This window comes from Dermochelys coriacea, chromosome 11 (assembly GCF_009764565.3).
Source record: "Dermochelys coriacea isolate rDerCor1 chromosome 11, rDerCor1.pri.v4, whole genome shotgun sequence".
Classification (NCBI taxonomy): Eukaryota; Metazoa; Chordata; order Testudines; family Dermochelyidae; genus Dermochelys; species Dermochelys coriacea.
The window spans coordinates 37,040,669-37,056,924 of record NC_050078.2 but is presented as its reverse complement, the minus strand read 5'-3'; the positions used below and the strand labels follow the sequence as shown (position 1 = coordinate 37,056,924).

The 16,256-nt window shown below is 43.5% G+C and overlaps 1 protein-coding gene and 1 long non-coding RNA gene across 4 annotated transcripts in view; one reads left to right on the top strand and one right to left on the bottom strand.

Moving 5' to 3' along the window:
- The window catches only part of GALNT3 (polypeptide N-acetylgalactosaminyltransferase 3), a 53,022-nt gene extending 47,427 nt beyond the window's left edge, over nt 1–5,595 (top strand). For 2 of the 3 annotated variants that reach the window (XM_038421124.2, XM_038421123.1), the window contains exons 10-11: nt 3,742–3,894; nt 4,500–5,595. In XM_038421124.2, the coding sequence (XP_038277052.1) occupies nt 3,742–3,894; nt 4,500–4,622 (276 nt within the window). In that variant the 3' untranslated portion in view covers nt 4,623–5,595. Of the gene's footprint in view, nt 1–479; nt 2,487–3,741; nt 3,895–4,499 lie in introns of those variants that run through there. The other variant, XM_043505235.1, reaches the window with a different exon arrangement.
- A 2,030-nt stretch (nt 5,596–7,625) lies between these two features.
- Nucleotides 7,626–15,183, bottom strand: LOC119863208. Its single transcript, XR_005295524.2, has 3 exons — nt 14,970–15,183; nt 8,808–8,893; nt 7,626–7,966 (listed from the first exon to the last, which is right to left on the bottom strand). It is a non-coding gene; the product is annotated as an uncharacterized LOC119863208 (long non-coding RNA).
- Between the last annotated feature and the right edge of the window lie 1,073 nt (nt 15,184–16,256).

Genomic DNA, 16,256 nt, shown 5'->3' with positions numbered 1-16,256 from the left:
TTACCGTAGAAGTGGTTCGAAATTAGTTAAAAGAAATAACTTTGGGTATTTTTAAAAGAAATAGCTTTGGGTATAGCTTCACCTATAATAGCAGAAGCTGACACTGCAATAATTGCAAACTGTATTACAGAGGACCATTTCTTTTGAATTTAGAGAATTGTTGGTGCAAATTTCTAGTATAACTGTATTCTCAGGAAGAATTAAATCTCCATTTCTGAGGTTACTGAGCTACTCAGTAAGCGTTCCCTTAGTGGAATTTACAGGGGCAGTTGGAGGAAAAAATTTCTGAAACCGCACAGAATAGATATCTCAGCCACATGATACCAGTTCACTGGCTCTGTCACACAACTTGCAGTTCTTCCTCATTTGATGTCTCTGCTACAGAAACATTTCTTTTCTCCCACTTTTCCTTTGTAAATGTTATCTTGACTCTTCTTTTCTCTTATTCTTCCTCCTACTGCTTCTTTCTCTGTCACCAGGACTCACGCTGTCAAGGAGGAAGCCGATGGGAAACTGTCAATGGTGATCGAACAGCCAGACCTGAGCTACCTGCCCTGTCATGCTTACAGCCTCATAGTGGGAGGTCAGAGTGGTCTGCCCTGTGCCAATCTAGCATTTTTAAATGGCTGAATTTCCCAACAGGAGCTCTCCTTGACACATAGCTCTTGGGGCACGGATTGCCTTTTAATGTGTGTTTGTACAGCAAACAGCACAGTGCATCTCTGATACTGAGTCCTCTAGCCACTACTGTAGTGTTAAAAAACAAAACAAAAAAGAACTGTCTATGCTGCTTTCTTAAATGCTGCCTCACACAGTCATTAGTAGTAAATGTTACTAAAACCACTGTAAACATCAATACATGTTTAATAAAAATAGTTGTAACTGAAAAGTTATCTCACTGCTGATTTGATACCTGTTTCTTTTATCAAATCTTTTTTTATAAGTCTCTTTCTCAATAAAATCAATGGATGTTATCTATGATGTATTCAGTTGTAACAGTATTTAACAGCTGCACAACCTAGGGAGTCTGATCCTGCACCATTAAAGTAAATGGAAATTTTCCCTATTAATTTAAATGAGAAAAGGGCAGTTGTAGGTCTGTGCTAGCTGACTTGCTATGTTACACAGCATTTTCCTTTGGATCCCATTCACTATGTTACTTGAGGGATTTTGATTCTATATTCACCTCTTTAGCGATTTACACAACCTTGGTACAAAAGCATGGTATTAAAAGATCTGCCACACAAAGGCCGAGTCTGCCATATCTACTTTAACAATTTGTCTTGGTGAAGTGAAGCAAAATTTCACATTTTTTTTTCCGCTCAATCATAATATTCTGAATCTTCTTAAAATTCTTTTAAGATCTGTATTCATTATAGATGGTGCTGGTAGTGATGTGTGTAGTTAAAGATGCTCAGCACTTGCTGTTATAACAATGCATTTTCTGTTGCTTATAAATTTTGCCAAACTTTATTGGTTTGGGTTGAAGTTTTCCATGCTGGGTGTCTGCCTCAGGGTGATTTTTTTTTTTTTTTATTTCAGCAAAAATGGTACAGCTATATCTCAGAAAGAGATTAGGGAAAAATACTAAACTCCATATTTAGCAACTCTGTTTTGGAGTAGGGACTTAAAACCTGGAAAGGTGGTCATACTGATATTGGGGATGTGCCTTTACCATCCCTGTAAAAACCTGTCAAAATTTGGCTGACTTTTGACTGTCTAAAATCTCTGTTAAGCATATGCTCAGTAGAGATACGTTAGTTTGTGAGCTAAATTCTGTGAATATTCCATGTATACTGAGCATGCTGCATCCCAAGTCAGCAGGGGCCAAAGAGGACTTTCTCTGCAGTTGTTCCTCCTGGAGATCAGGGGCCTTAGTGATGTTGGGTTCAGAGAGCAAGGAGATTGTTTTCTCTGTATTCTCAGTGCTCCCCCTGCTAGGGTCCAGATAGTGAAGAGGAAGCTGATTGACTGGAGTGCATAGGATTGAAGAACCAAACTTAGCAGTGTAGGTTGGGGTGGGGAAGACTGGGGTGAAGAGCCTTGGGGAGATGTGGGTGTGGGAGACCTGAAGTTGAAGGGATGAGGGAGATCATGACTTGGCGCTGATGAACAGACTGGTATAATGAGGGAGATGAGAATAGATGAGGCTGGAATTGTAACAAGCGCTGGCTGGAAGGGCTAGGTTTTAGGTGGGGACATAGGCAGAATTTTCTGGAATAACTAGAGTGCACTCCCATAATAACCCGGGATTCCTGAATCTCAGCATTCCTCTGGTCAGCAAATGGTTGTGAAACACACTGGCAAAATGTGTGCCTACATATCCTTCTAGTGACTAGCCTCCATAGAGGACAACAATGTACTATTGTTATCAGTTCCTCTATGACAGAGGTGGGCAAACTATGGCCTGCGGGCCACATCCAGACTTCGGGACCATCCTGCCTGGCCCTTGAGCTCCCGGCTGGGGAGGCTAGCCCCTGGCCATGCCTTTGCTGTTCCCCCTCCCCCACATCCTCAGCTCACTGTGCCACCAGCGTTGTGGGCAGCGGGGCTGCGAGCTCCTGCCGGGCAGCACGGCGGTGGGGCTGGCTCTGGCCAGGCGGCGCAGCTGCCAGTCCTGCTGTTCTGAGCGGCATGGTAAGGGGGCGGGGAGCGGAGGGGTTGAATAAGGGGCAGAGGATCCCGGGGGGCAGTCAGGGGACAGGGCAGGGGGCAGTTGGATAGGGGGTGGGGTCCCTGGGGGGGGTTCCTGGAGGGGGCAGTCAGGGGACAAGGAGCGAGGGGGTTGGATGGGTTGGGAGTTCTGAGGGGGGCAGATGGGGGGCAGGGGCCAGGCTGTTTGGAGAGGCACCCCGATGTGGCCCTCAGGCCAAAAAGTTTGCCTACCCCTGCTCTATGAAGTCAAGTGGCTGAGATCTGTGCTGTGGACATAAAGGTTATAACCCTGCTAATGAACCAAGTGGGAATCAATACATTTCCACATGATGGAATTTGTTTTTTTTTCAGTTGCGTTTTTAAAAAAATGATAGTAAATTACATAGAAAAAATACATTAAAAGTCAAGTAATCAAAAGTGCTAAATTTATGCTTTAATGCTAAAATTAAAGTAGTGCATGCAATCTTAATTTGGCCCCTTTTATGAGGCAGGGTCCTATGGAAAAATAGTAATGTGATCATATAATAAAAGATTTTATCATAATTCAGGGGGCTGAATTAAGGTTGTAACATATTTTTTGTGTAATAATTAAAAATACTAGCTGTAATACTTAGTAAGTTTCCATGTAAGCGAATGTATATGAATATTTAACTTATGTGAATATTTGCATAACGTGCATGATAAATATTTGAACCTGGATTCTATATTTAAACTGTTAGATAACAGAATGATACAACGTTGTATGCAAGAGTGATGTAGGAATGTTGGTCCCTGGATATTAAAGAGAGAAGGTGGATGAGGTAATATCTTTTATTGAACCAACTTCTGGTGGTGAGAGAGACAACTATTGAGTTCGTTTTCCAGATCTAAAGACAAACTCTGTGTAGCTCGAAAGCTTGTCTCTCTCACCAACAAAAGTTGGTCCAATAAAATATATTGCCTCACCTACCATGTCTCTCTAGAATGATACAATTTTTTAAACTTGACTTGTTTTTGTCATGCAATTTCAAGGAATTAATTTAGTTGCTGTGGTTGCTTGTTCCCACCTAATATATGTTAAAATGTATTTAATTTTTATTTATATAGTACTTTGAATACTCTGAACACTCTGAGATTCGACATAACATTCAGAAGGAGCTTTGTCTGTATGCTTCTCAAGGACCAGTGCAGCTTCAGGTCTGTAACTACAGAGGTAAAAAAACATTCACCCCTGGAGAAGAGAAGTGGGAACTTCGAAAGGTACTTCCAAGCAATTTATGCAGTAAATGAAGATGTATCTATTTTAACTGAAAGAGAAGATTTTTTTTTATCAATTATGAGTTGCTACAGGGTTAACATGACTTTATAGCAACAGACAAGAATGGATAGCTCAGCTCTGGGGGAAAAAAGTGTATAGACATTTTCACCTTTAGGTTGCAGATTGAAATACAGCCCATACTGTTGGCTATGCTGTGGCAAATGTAAAATGACTGCCTCGGTCCCGTTCCAGTGGAGAAATGTCCACATCACAAAAAACTTAAACAATTGGTGCACTAGCACCCATGTTGAACACTCTTGGCAGAAATGCCAAGGATCAATTACGCATAGAGAATGGACTTTTCTTTCGTCCCTAGAAGTGGCCCCTCCCTGACAGCTTGATATAAATCTGTGGGACAATGTGGGGCAGTTTGTTGTGCCATTGCATGCTGCTTTACCTGTTTGACTAAATAGGGATTCAGTCTCTGAGTCAACCTGTTGGGCCCCACCCTAAAAAACTAGCAGTAAATTAAAAAAAAATTACAAACAAATATTTAAACTTACTCTGTGTGCTGTTTTGTTTTGTTTCCCTCCCTTCTCCTCTCTAGGATCAACTGTTATATAATGCAGCATTAAATATGTGCCTTACAGCAAACGGAGAACATCCAAGTTTGGTATCATGTAATCCATCAGATCTATTCCAAAAATGGATTTTTGGTCAAAACAATTAAGTACAGCTACTTATAACTAGGAAATATTTGGTTAAAAAGATACATCCACTTCGTTAAAAGGATACATCTGCCTTGTGAAAAGGATATATCCACTTTAAAACTGTGACCATATATGCACACTTCATTTTTTAAAATGATGCAAAGTTAGCTAATGTAAAATATTCCAAGAGCAATTTTCTTATTTAAAAAAGTACAAAATTGCACAGTTGCAAAGATCCTTTAAGCATCTGTGTAGAAAATACCAAAGAATATTTTGAGGTTTCCACAGGTAGGAAAAATGTTTACAATATGTTGGAAATGTAATTTCCACAATAAGCTTAGCTTTTTATATATGTTAACCACTGATTTTACAGATATTGTAATCTCCTCTATTTTGGGATAAAGTGTAGGATTTTATATATTCTCATTTTGTAATGACTGCAGAAAAACTGGTCAATGAAGGTTAGGAGATGGATCTTCGTACAGTGTCTGGAAACTATTGTGCCTTTATAAGTGGTAATATTGTTTTAGCACTCAGTTGTTTGACTTTTCTCAGACAGTTTCACTTAAAGAAAAGTAAATGAGAAAGGAAAAATTTAAAAACATTCTTAGCACTTCTCTCTCCAATTTTACAAACTTAAAACAATATTTGGACCCCTGAGATGAAGCCAATGGGAAATCTTAACCCACTCAATTTCTAGCAGATCAATCTTTGCTGAATGCAAGAAAAAAAATCCTTCAGAATTTTTATTGACTTATGTAATTCATACATTTTTTTTAAATTGAAAATACGTATTGTCCTGGTATTAATCTTGTATGCTTTTTTAATTTGAATCCAATACATGTTACTGTTTTTGTCAGATTTCCTAAACTGCAGATTTTTTTTGTATTTGTCATAGTTTTCATAAATTGCAGAACATAAACCTATTATTTGTTGCTAGCACTCTGTTAATTACTGTTCTTTTATTCTGTCAATAAATGTTACTGTTTTGTCTGCCTGTCTTAGTGATTCATGTAGTGTCTACTGTATGGGTTTCTAATGCGTATATGCAATTCCTTTTATGTTTTTCCCTTGAGTGTCTGATTTCTGTTTTTAATCATTCAGAAGGAGAGTCATAGAATCATAGAATCATAGAATATCAGGGTTGGAAGGGACCCCAGAAGGTCATCTAGTCCAACCCCCTGCTCAAAGCAGGACCAAGTCCCAGTTAAATCATCCCAGCTAGGGCTTTGTCAAGCCTGACCTTAAAAACCTCTAAGGAAGGAGATTCTACCACCTCCCTAGGTAACGCATTCCAGTGTTTCACCACCCTCTTAGTGAAAAAGTTTTTCCTAATATCCAATCTAAACCTCCCCCATTGCAACTTGAGACCATTACTCCTCGTTCTGTCATCTGCTACCATTGAGAACAGTCTAGAGCCATCCTCTTTGAAATCCCCTTTCAGGTAGTTGAAAGCAGCTATCAAATCCCCCCTCATTCTTCTCTTCTGCAGACTAAACAATCCCAGCTCCCTCAGCCTCTCCTCATAAGTCATGTGCTCTAGACCCCTAATCATTTTCGTTGCCCTTCGTTGTACTCTTTCCAATTTATCCACATCCTTCCTGTAGTGTGGGGCCCAAAACTGGACACAGTACTCCAGATGAGGCCTCACCAGTGTCGAATAGAGGGGAACGATCACGTCCCTCGATCTGCTCGCTATGCCCCTACTTATACAACCCAAAATGCCATTGGCCTTCTTGGCAACAAGGGCACACTGCTGACTCATATCCAGCTTCTCGTCCACTGTCACCCCTAGGTCCTTTTCCGCAGAACTGCTGCCGAGCCATTCGGTCCCTAGTCTGTAGCGGTGCATTGGATTCTTCCATCCTAAGTGCAGGACCCTGCATTTATCCTTATTGAACCTCATTAGATTTCTTTTGGCCCAATCCTCCAATTTGTCTAGGTCCTTCTGTATCCTATCCCTCCCCTCCAGCGTATCTACCACTCCTCCCAGTTTAGTATCATCTGCAAATTTGCTGAGAGTGCAATCCACACCATCCTCCAGATCATTTATGAAGATATTGAACAAAACGGGCCCCAGGACCGACCCCTGGGGCACTCCACTTGACACCGGCTGCCAACTAGACATGGAGCCAGTGATCACTACCCGTTGAGCCCGACAATCTAGCCAGCTTTCTACCCACCTTATAGTGCATTCATCCAGCCCATACTTCCTTAACTTGCTGACAAGAATGCTGTGGGAGACCGTGTCAAAAGCTTTGCTAAAGTCAAGAAACAATACATCCACTGCTTTCCCTTCATCCACAGAACCAGTAATCTCATCATAAAAGGCGATTAGATTAGTCAGGCATGACCTTCCCTTGGTGAATCCATGCTGACTGTTCCTGATCACTTTCCTCTCCTCTAAGTGCTTCAGGATTGATTCTTTGAGGACCTGCTCCATGATTTTTCCAGGGACTGAGGTGAGGCTGACCGGCCTGTAGTTCCCAGGATCCTCCTTCTTCCCTTTTTTAAAGATGGGCACTACATTAGCCTTTTTCCAGTCATCCGGGACTTCCCCCGTTCGCCACGAGTTTTCAAAGATAATGGCCAAGGGCTCTGCAATCACAGCCGCCAATTCCCTCAGCACTCTCGGATGCAATTCGTCCGGCCCCATGGACTTGTGCACGTCCAGCTTTTCTAAATAGTCCCTAACCACCTCTATCTCTACAGAGGGCTGGCCATCTCTTCCCCATTTTGTGTTGCCCAGCACAGTAGTCTGGGAGCTGACCTTGTTAGTGAAAACAGAGGCAAAAAAAGCATTGAGTACATTAGCTTTTTCCACATCCTCTGTCACTAGCTTGCCTCCCTCATTCAGTAAGGGGCCCACACTTTCCTTGGCTTTCTTCTTGTTGCCAACATACCTGAAGAAACCCTTCTTGTTACTCTTGACATCTCTTGCTAGCTGCAGCTCCAGGTGCGATTTGGCCCTCCTGATATCTTTCCTACATGCCCTACATGCGGTCCAACTGCATTACAGAATTTTATAATGAAATATTGCCTTTTAATAGAAAATAAATTTGCAAATATAGTTTGATGATACTCTGGATGCACAGTTGCTGTTTTATTTATATTCTTCCATATGTGAGTATTTTAGAAGTACAGCATTTTTTTCCAATGTTCTCCCTTGGGTAATTGATTACATAAAGTGGTATTAAACACCTTTAAATCAGCATTTGCCTCCAAATTTCCCCTTGCAACTACTTGTACTGCATCTTTCCAGAGGTGAAAGTAAGCCGAGCCGGTACGCGGTGCCAATGTAATATATGCCATCATGTGCCAGCAATGCCCCTCTGCTTTGTACATTGGCCAAACTGGACAGTCCCTACATAAAAGATAAATGGACGCAAATCGGATATTAGGATTGGCAATATACAAAACCGTATAGGAGAACATTTCAATCTCCCTGGACACACAATTGCACATTTAAATGTAGCCATCCTGCAGCAAAGAAACTTCAGGACCAGACTTCAGAGAAACTGCTGAGCTTCAGTTCATTTGCAAATTTGACAGCATCAGCTGAGGATTAAACAAAGATGTGAATGGCTAGCCAACTACAAAAGCAGTTTCTCCTCCCTTGGTATTCACACCTCAACTGCTGGAAGAGGGCCTCATCCTCCCAGCTTGATCTAACCTGGTTATCCCTAGCCTGATTCTTGCTTGCATATTTATACCTGCCTCTGGAAATTTCCACTACATGCATCCGACAAAGTGGGTATTCACCCACGAAAGCTTATGCTCCAATACGTCTGTGAGTCTATAAGATGCCACAGGACTCTTTGCCACTTTTACAGATCCAGACTAACATGGCTACCCCCGATACTATAAATCGTTCCTGTATGTCAGGATTAAGATACAGCGGTGGAGGAGGGCTTGCACTGCTTTTGCAAGTACTGTGCCTATTTTGTGGATAAAAATATTATTTCTGGCCCTTCAGTGAATGCTACATTGTATTAAAAACAAAAACACAAACCACCATTGAACAGGGTGCCCGGGCGGGGGCGGGAAGCATGACCTTTTTTGTTTTATAAAATGGTTAATATTAAAACCTTAGTGTAGCTGTTGGCTTAAAAAGTATGAAATTAATTTTTAACATGTCAGACATTTAAATAACACCACTGTTTCCTCCTCTTATTAGTTCAGTATCTTTTTCTTCTAGCACTTACCATTTCTCGTATGGCTTTCACCTCCTGTTCTTACTCAACATTCAAGCCAAACATTACTCTTCTGCCCCAGTTGCATTGTCCTGAATCTGAAACCACAATCACAGATTTTCAGGCCAAAATCATAGTATGACTGCAGTTCAGTTTGACATTTTTATTTTTCTACCACAAAATAACGTGGTACTTACATCCCCACCTGCTCTTACCTCTGTTCAGCCAGAAGCTGGCTCACGTGATATAGTTACATTCTGTTTTTCCTGTTGGTTTCTATAGTCCAGTTTCTCTTTCAAGTAGTTATTGACCTACTGCATGTACAGTTTATTATAGCACTTTCACAATTTCCTCAAAATCACAAATATTTAACTAGGGTACAATTAGTAGTCATTTTAATGTTGTTTACACACAACACGCAGTCACCCTATGGAACTCCCTGCCTAAGGATGTTGTTGCCACATTCAAAAAAGAACTAGATAAATGCCTGAAGGCTAGGTCCATCGATGACTATTAGCAGGCCTGGGCAGGGAGGGTGTCCCTCACCTCTGTTTGCCAGAAGCTGGGAATTGGCATTACAGGGGCTGGATCACTTGATGATTGCCTGTTGTGTTCATTCCCTCTGGGGCACTGGCAGAAGACAGGATACTGGGCTAGATGGACCTTTGGTCTGACCCAGTATGGCCATTCTTATGCTCTTATGTATTGTGCTAAAATAAATTCACTATTTCTCGCTTGGTGGGTTTCTCAAAATAGCTCATCTGTGTTAGTATGATCAAAATAGCAGAAAGGGAAACTTGAGGCGAAGAAAACACTATTACCCCACCCAAAAAGCACTATTTTATGTAACATCTTGGATGAGTGAATTGTGGCCTTTTGAAAGAATTATCCTAAAAGAGTGAACAATTATTGCCATATAATGGAGTTGCAAGCCTGGGCTTAAAGTGATGGCCTGTTTGACATTTGAATCCATGCCTCAGCACAACCAGAAAGCAGCAGGCACTTGAACAACTCAGGCAGCAGTAGTAAGCATTTGCCTTTTAGCTATAACCTATTGGGGAATGTGCTAGGTGGTTTGGAGTAGAAGCACAATGGGTTAATGTAGCAGTCTGGCATTCATGGGAGAACTGCTGAGAATTGGGGATAGTAAGTAGTTCACCATCAGAAGGTGAGGGTTTCGAGGTGTTTCAGGCAATGGTGGGAGGCAGGCTGGGAGGAAAATAGGGTAATGATAGGTTCATGGCTGTGGGAGACATAAAGAGAGGATGTTCCAAGATGTTGTGTCAAAATTTGCCATCAATGAGTTGATGTGGAGAAAAATAATTGATGCTTTGAATTACATTAAAATGTAAGTCACTCACTAGAAGCTGATGCTGCATCACTGACCACCACGTTCAATGAATGAAAACTGCATGGGACAAAAAAAAAAAACTCAAGGGTTTAACTCTCAGATCCATGTCTGCACTCTTCTGTTCTTTCCTCTCATGTTAGCACCGTTATCGTAGCCCTGACCTCTCATGTCAGCTATCGCAATTCCCATATCTTCCAGCTTTTTAAGAAGCACATTTGTCATACCAGATCCTGTAGTATCATCAGTGTCAATAAATTCTAGAAAATGTTCTCTGACAGTCACCTTTGCAGGGACATTTTCACTAGGTTCTGTTATTACAAAACGCACCATTAAAGTCATTTGTTCCATATGGCTGATGTCAGGTGTGCAGCCTAGAATTACAGAGTAATATCTTGCTGACTTCAGATCTGCCACAATCTTCTGTTTGACTTTTGTTGCCAGTAACTATATGATCTCATTTTGAATGGTTTTTCCAAGGTAGTGGTGTGTACATTTCTTGGGTGGTGACTCGTCTTAGATGCTCCTGGAGTACCGCATCAAACTCAGCCATCAGCTCCACAATTTTAAGGAAGTTTCCATTGTTTGGCACATACAGTTGATCTGAAGTGCCACGCAGTGCTAGGTTTTGGGTAGCAAGCATTCTCACAATGGCAATGAGCCTTTTCAGAACATTTTGCCAGTAAAGAGAATCTGATGCAATCTTCTCTTGATGCTGATCCTCTATGGTGGCCTTTAACCTTAGTCTCATCTCAAGCTCTTTCCACCTGTGGAATGGTCTCTGGTGATTTGCTACCTTCTCGTGGCATGCCAGATTTTTCCAGCCCTTTGTTCCTGTAGAACCCAATGTGGCTGGAACATTAGACTGGAAGAGTTTGCAACAAAAACAATATGGAGCATTCTGGGTTTTTGAGTACATAAGCCATGGCTTCTCCACTTTGTCACCATTGGGGATTTCACGCCAGTAATGTGTTGGATGGAAACTTTTATTTTCAGTGTCTTTGTGGAACATGAAGTTATTCATTAGCTGTGGCCCATGCAGTACAAGGAAATCCCTCAGGCTACTGTTCAAGTGGGTCCACAGTCCTGTATCATCTAGGCTTAAGGAACTAAACTCAGCAGCAGTTGTTTCTAGTGCCTCTGATCTATACTTCAGAAATGTGCATGGTTGCATCCATTTGAGATGAAGATATATTCCTGCAGTAGCTGCTGGGTCACCTGCACTCTGCCTAACTGGAAGATCAGGCATCTCCTCACCACTCGCATCCTCACTGGGGCCAGAAGGCTCACCGTGAACATTTGTGTCTATGTATCTCAGGAGAGCCCCTTCCTGCTGAGATAGAAAAGCTTCCTTTGCTTGCTTGCTTTTTTCTGAATGCTGCCCTAGAGGGGCGTTTTCTTTCATTCATGACTGCTGTTCTTTGCCAGCTACAGTGGGTCTCAACACACAATTGAAGGGGACAAATAAGCAAGCGGGTAGCAGGGCCTGGGTGAGGAAAGATATCAGCATCTTAAGGGCCTAACTCGCTCCTACTACTTCAGTTGACTACCTGTTCTCTGCAAGTGGGTTCAGGGAAGCAGCAGGAAACAGGAAGCTCCCTGAGAAGCTGGTGATAATCAGTCCAGGCTGCTGGGGGTGCTAGAAAGGTACATAAGAGGCTCCTCCTCCTCTTCTCTCTCCCTGTAGCTCCTGCTGCTTTCTGTTATTCCCTCTCACCTTTTCTCCTGCCTGCCTATGTCTCTTGTGCCCTCTTTCCTCCAGCACAGTACTCCACCATCTCGGTGCAGCTAGAGCAGAGAGGACACATATGCACCAGCAGCAGACACAATTTTCTACACTCTGGGTCCTACTGGTGCCGCCCCCCGCCCACAGTCTGGCACCTGAGGCAGCTGCCTCAGTTCGCCTCAGGGTAAGGCTAGCCCTGCTCAGGCCAAAAAGTTTGCCAGTCCTTGTTTTAGGTGAACCTCCCACTCCCCTGCAGCAACTGAGGTACAGCAGGTTCAGTACTTTGTAGCTGGTTCCAGACGTATTTAATTACTTATACATGGTGTGACAGCTTTACCAGGTGGAATAGAGGCCCTACCCCGCAGCTGCTCCTGCATCAGAGCTATCCTATAGCCATGTGGTTAGGGCATTCTCTTGGGACCAGGGCCACCCATGGTCAAGGTCTTACACCACTTCAGATGGCTGGAGCACTCGCACAATGTCTTCCATAACTTAAATAAAGGATGGTACTAAAAGCGGTGAGCCATGGGACTTAGCTAACTCCATTTTTCTTGAAGGGGGAAAAAAAAAAAGAATGACTTCACGAGAAGACAGGCCTCCATGAAACGGAAGTAGAGCTAGTTACCTAACACTTTCTGAGTGACATGGCTTAGCTGGCCTGCAGGACCCTGGTTCTTCCACAGCATATGTAAGTGCAATAACCAGTGGGCATCAGGTTTTCAGTGTCCTTTGCTTCTCCAACACACAGCTAATTATATATACACAGTAGGAAAGTTTCAACACAAGAGTTTGAACACCCTGCTCCAGCCTACAAGTGTGGTCAGGGCACGCTCATGAGTGATGCGAGATTCACATTCACCTCCCTTCCAGTAGGCAGGGGTTGGAGGAAGGATGCATAATTGTATGATGGACAGGGGGATGCTACTGGAGCTTAGACATGAATTAGGCACCAAGCTGCAGGGCACTGTGGGTAGCTGAGGAGCTGCCTATTGCATTTTAGGCCCCTCAAGACTTTAACAATGAAAACAGCCACTAAGGGGGTTTCAGTACCACCAGAGTTGGGGAGTTTGTAAATGGCCGTGGTGGCTAATCGTTTGTGTTAGGCACATAAAGCCTCCTTCTGAAACCCATCTCTCACATCCATCCATCACCTCCCTCCCTCCCAGGGCACTGTAGACATCCTGCTTGTGACACACCCCTTGCCCCAAATCATCCCTCCTGTGCAAGGAGAAAGAAAAGCAGCAGCAGCAGAGTCACCTTCACCAGGTTATAATGCTGACCTATTACTGCTCAGCAGAGGCATAACATATTTTTGCTGACAGTCCATTCTGTCACTGGCCTAAGCATTTGTCCTTTACTATTGATAGAGTTGCTACTAACGGTCCTCAGCCCTGACTTTGTCCTCACAAATTACCTTGGTACTCAGCCAGTTTATAATATTAAAGCCTTAGACCATTATGATATTAAATCATTTCTATTACTTTATCAGGTTAGTGAAACAGAGATCTACAGTACAGCTAAATCTTAGTTTCAATACAGTCAATTATATTTTATTTAAAACATTAATTGTAATTGCCAGCACTAGGAGAAATGACTAAGTGTACTATTTTCAGAGTAGCAGCCGTGTTAGTCTGTATTCGCAAAAAGAAAAGGAGTACTTGTGGCACCAACAAATTTATTAGAGCATAAGCTTTCGTGAGCTACAGCAAATGCATCCGATGAAGTGAGCTGTAGCTCACGAAAGCTTATGCGCTAATAAATTTGTTAGTCTCTAAGGTGCCACAAGTACTCCTTTTCTTTAAGTGTACTATGGTTCTTCTGCCTGGTCACACTCCCGTTTAGAAAGCGATTATGCAATTATGTGTGCCTGCAGGTTCTCACCATGGCTGGTGAGGCAGTCACCAGTAGGGCCAGGACTACCCTCTCCTTTTGGCCAGGTGGGAGGGAGGTGCTAAAACGAAGGGAGGGGTGAAACTTCAGTGTTGTAATATAGGATTGTGGACTATTGAGAACCACATCTGTAGCCCTTTTAATCCCCTTGTTCTGCATAACAACCACATCTCTTCTGTGGCAACGTGATAATCTCTTCCAGCACAGGAAGCCATGCAATTAATCCTAAAACCTGAGTGCACAGTTAGAAAGGTTCACCAATTTCCAAACCCAAGAGAGACTTACAAATCCTGTTGCATGATGACTTGCAATATAGCCTACAGCAGGAAAGGACTTCTTCCTCTAATGCTGCTCTGCCGTTATCCACATCATACTAAACAAATCAATGAACAAAAATGAACCAGCGTTCCTCAGGCTGACTGCATGCTTAGTGTCCCAGAAACCAGGAAATATCGGTTTCTAAAGAGAGCGTTGAATTACTTAATGAGATAATAAAGTATAGAAATGCTATACTCCTCTCTAGAATGCATATATTCTTTTATATATATAGTGCAAGAAATAAATATACCTAGTACAATTTGACTATGGGCAAAGTGTCACTAGGATGTATTAAGTTTACTCCTGGCCTCGCAATACTTGTTACGTCGGGTCAAATATTTTTGGAAATCCTTTTTGCCTAGCTTTTTCTGTAGGCAATTTTTAAAATAACTACACCATCTTTTGAAAATACGTGGCTGTGCGCCTCGTGTCAATTCTTATACCAGTGCTCCCTCCTGGGCATAGATTTTTATGCTTACGTGTATCATAACACAAATGTGTAAACACACAATGAAAGGTCATGGTGTACCATTCATTAGCTACTTTACTTTTCTTTTCCATAACAGGCTACTGTTGCTAAGTCTAGGGATTCACTTAAACAGAGCAAAGGTGGGCAAACTTTTTGGCCACATCCGGTACAGCAATTGAACGGCGGGCCGGATAAGGGGGGCCGGGGGGGGGGGGGGCTATGCCTCCCCAGACAGAGAGGCGTGGCCTGGCCCCCGCCCCCATTCCAGCCCCCCGGAACTCCCGCCCCCCTCCGACTGCCCCCCCCTCGGACTCCTGCATCCCCTCCCAACACCCCTGACCATGCCCCCGGGACGCCCGCCCCCTATCCAATCCCCCCCCCCGGCCCTAGCCAACCCTCCCTGCTTTCCCCGCCTCACGCTACCTGTGGGGTGGAGGCTCAGGCCTCTCCCCTGCTGCGCTCGGCTGCTGGGAGCAGGGACCAAGCATACTGCAGGCGGGGGGGGGGGGTCCCTGGCTTGCTCCGCCCTTGACCCCCCCCGCAACCTCCCGGAACTCCCGCTGAGGCGCGCCGTAGCTGGGCCTCCCCGCCCGAGCCGCCGGCCAGGCGCTGGGGGGACTGCGACTGCGAGGGAGGGGCCGGGGCTAGCCGCGCTGGGTCCTTCGCAAGCCTGCCCTGGCGCCGCTCCCCGGCACGAGCTCGGGGGCCAGAGGGCAGGGTGCTGCGGGCCGGCCGTAGTTCGCCCCCCTCTGGAATTCAGCCTATGGCCAAACAGGTTCGTTGGGCTCTTTGCTGCCTTTGATTGAATTTAAAGCGCTTTCCCTTGGGTTTGTTGCTCTCCAAAAGGGATTAAACCTACAATGTAAAAATACACACTGCGTTCAGCTGGGCGTATGCTGTGTGCGCCGCCAGCAAAGCTAACGTCCACAGGTATGTTCTCGAAAAGAAAAGGAGGACTTGGGGCACCTTAGAGACGAGCACATTTATTTGAGCATAAGCTTTCGTGAGCTACAGCTCACTTCATCGGATGCATCCGAAAGCTTATGCTCGACTAAATGTGTTAGTCTCTAAGGTGCCCCAAGTCCTCCTTTTCTTTTTGCGGATACAGACTGACCCGGCTGCTACTCTGAAACCAGTAATTTTCTCTCTCACCCTTCTCTGTTAACCCACCCACCTTTCCAAACAGCTAGGAAAATAACAGGCTTTGCAGCAGGCTTGGTTTAAGTTATAGAAGGCCCACTCTTACTCCAAGACAACAGAGGCTCCAACAATATTACAAAAATATGTGGGCTGAGTCTCCTCTCACTTTGACGTTAGCAAAATCACACCGGGCCAGATCCTTAGTCAATGTAAATTGCTCTTGCTTTATTAATTTCCATGGAACTATGACAATTTACAGTAGCTGAGGATCTGACCCACTGACTTGAGTAGAATTACTTCTGATTTACACCAGTGTCAGTGTAGACTATATGTTTACAATGAATACAAATCCTATTTTACAAGCTTAAATCTAGCCCAGTGCTGCCTTCTTTAATGAGAGTACTAGTTTTAAAGGTTGTTTATCCTTTTTTCTGTGTCAGTATGTCTTGACTGGCAAGCCCTGGAGTGCAATTAATCATAGTTCATGGAAAAGCAAACCACGGACCGGTAACAGATGTTCATCTCTCTTTTCTTTTGCATAACTCCTCCTAAGATAAAATGATGTTTTAT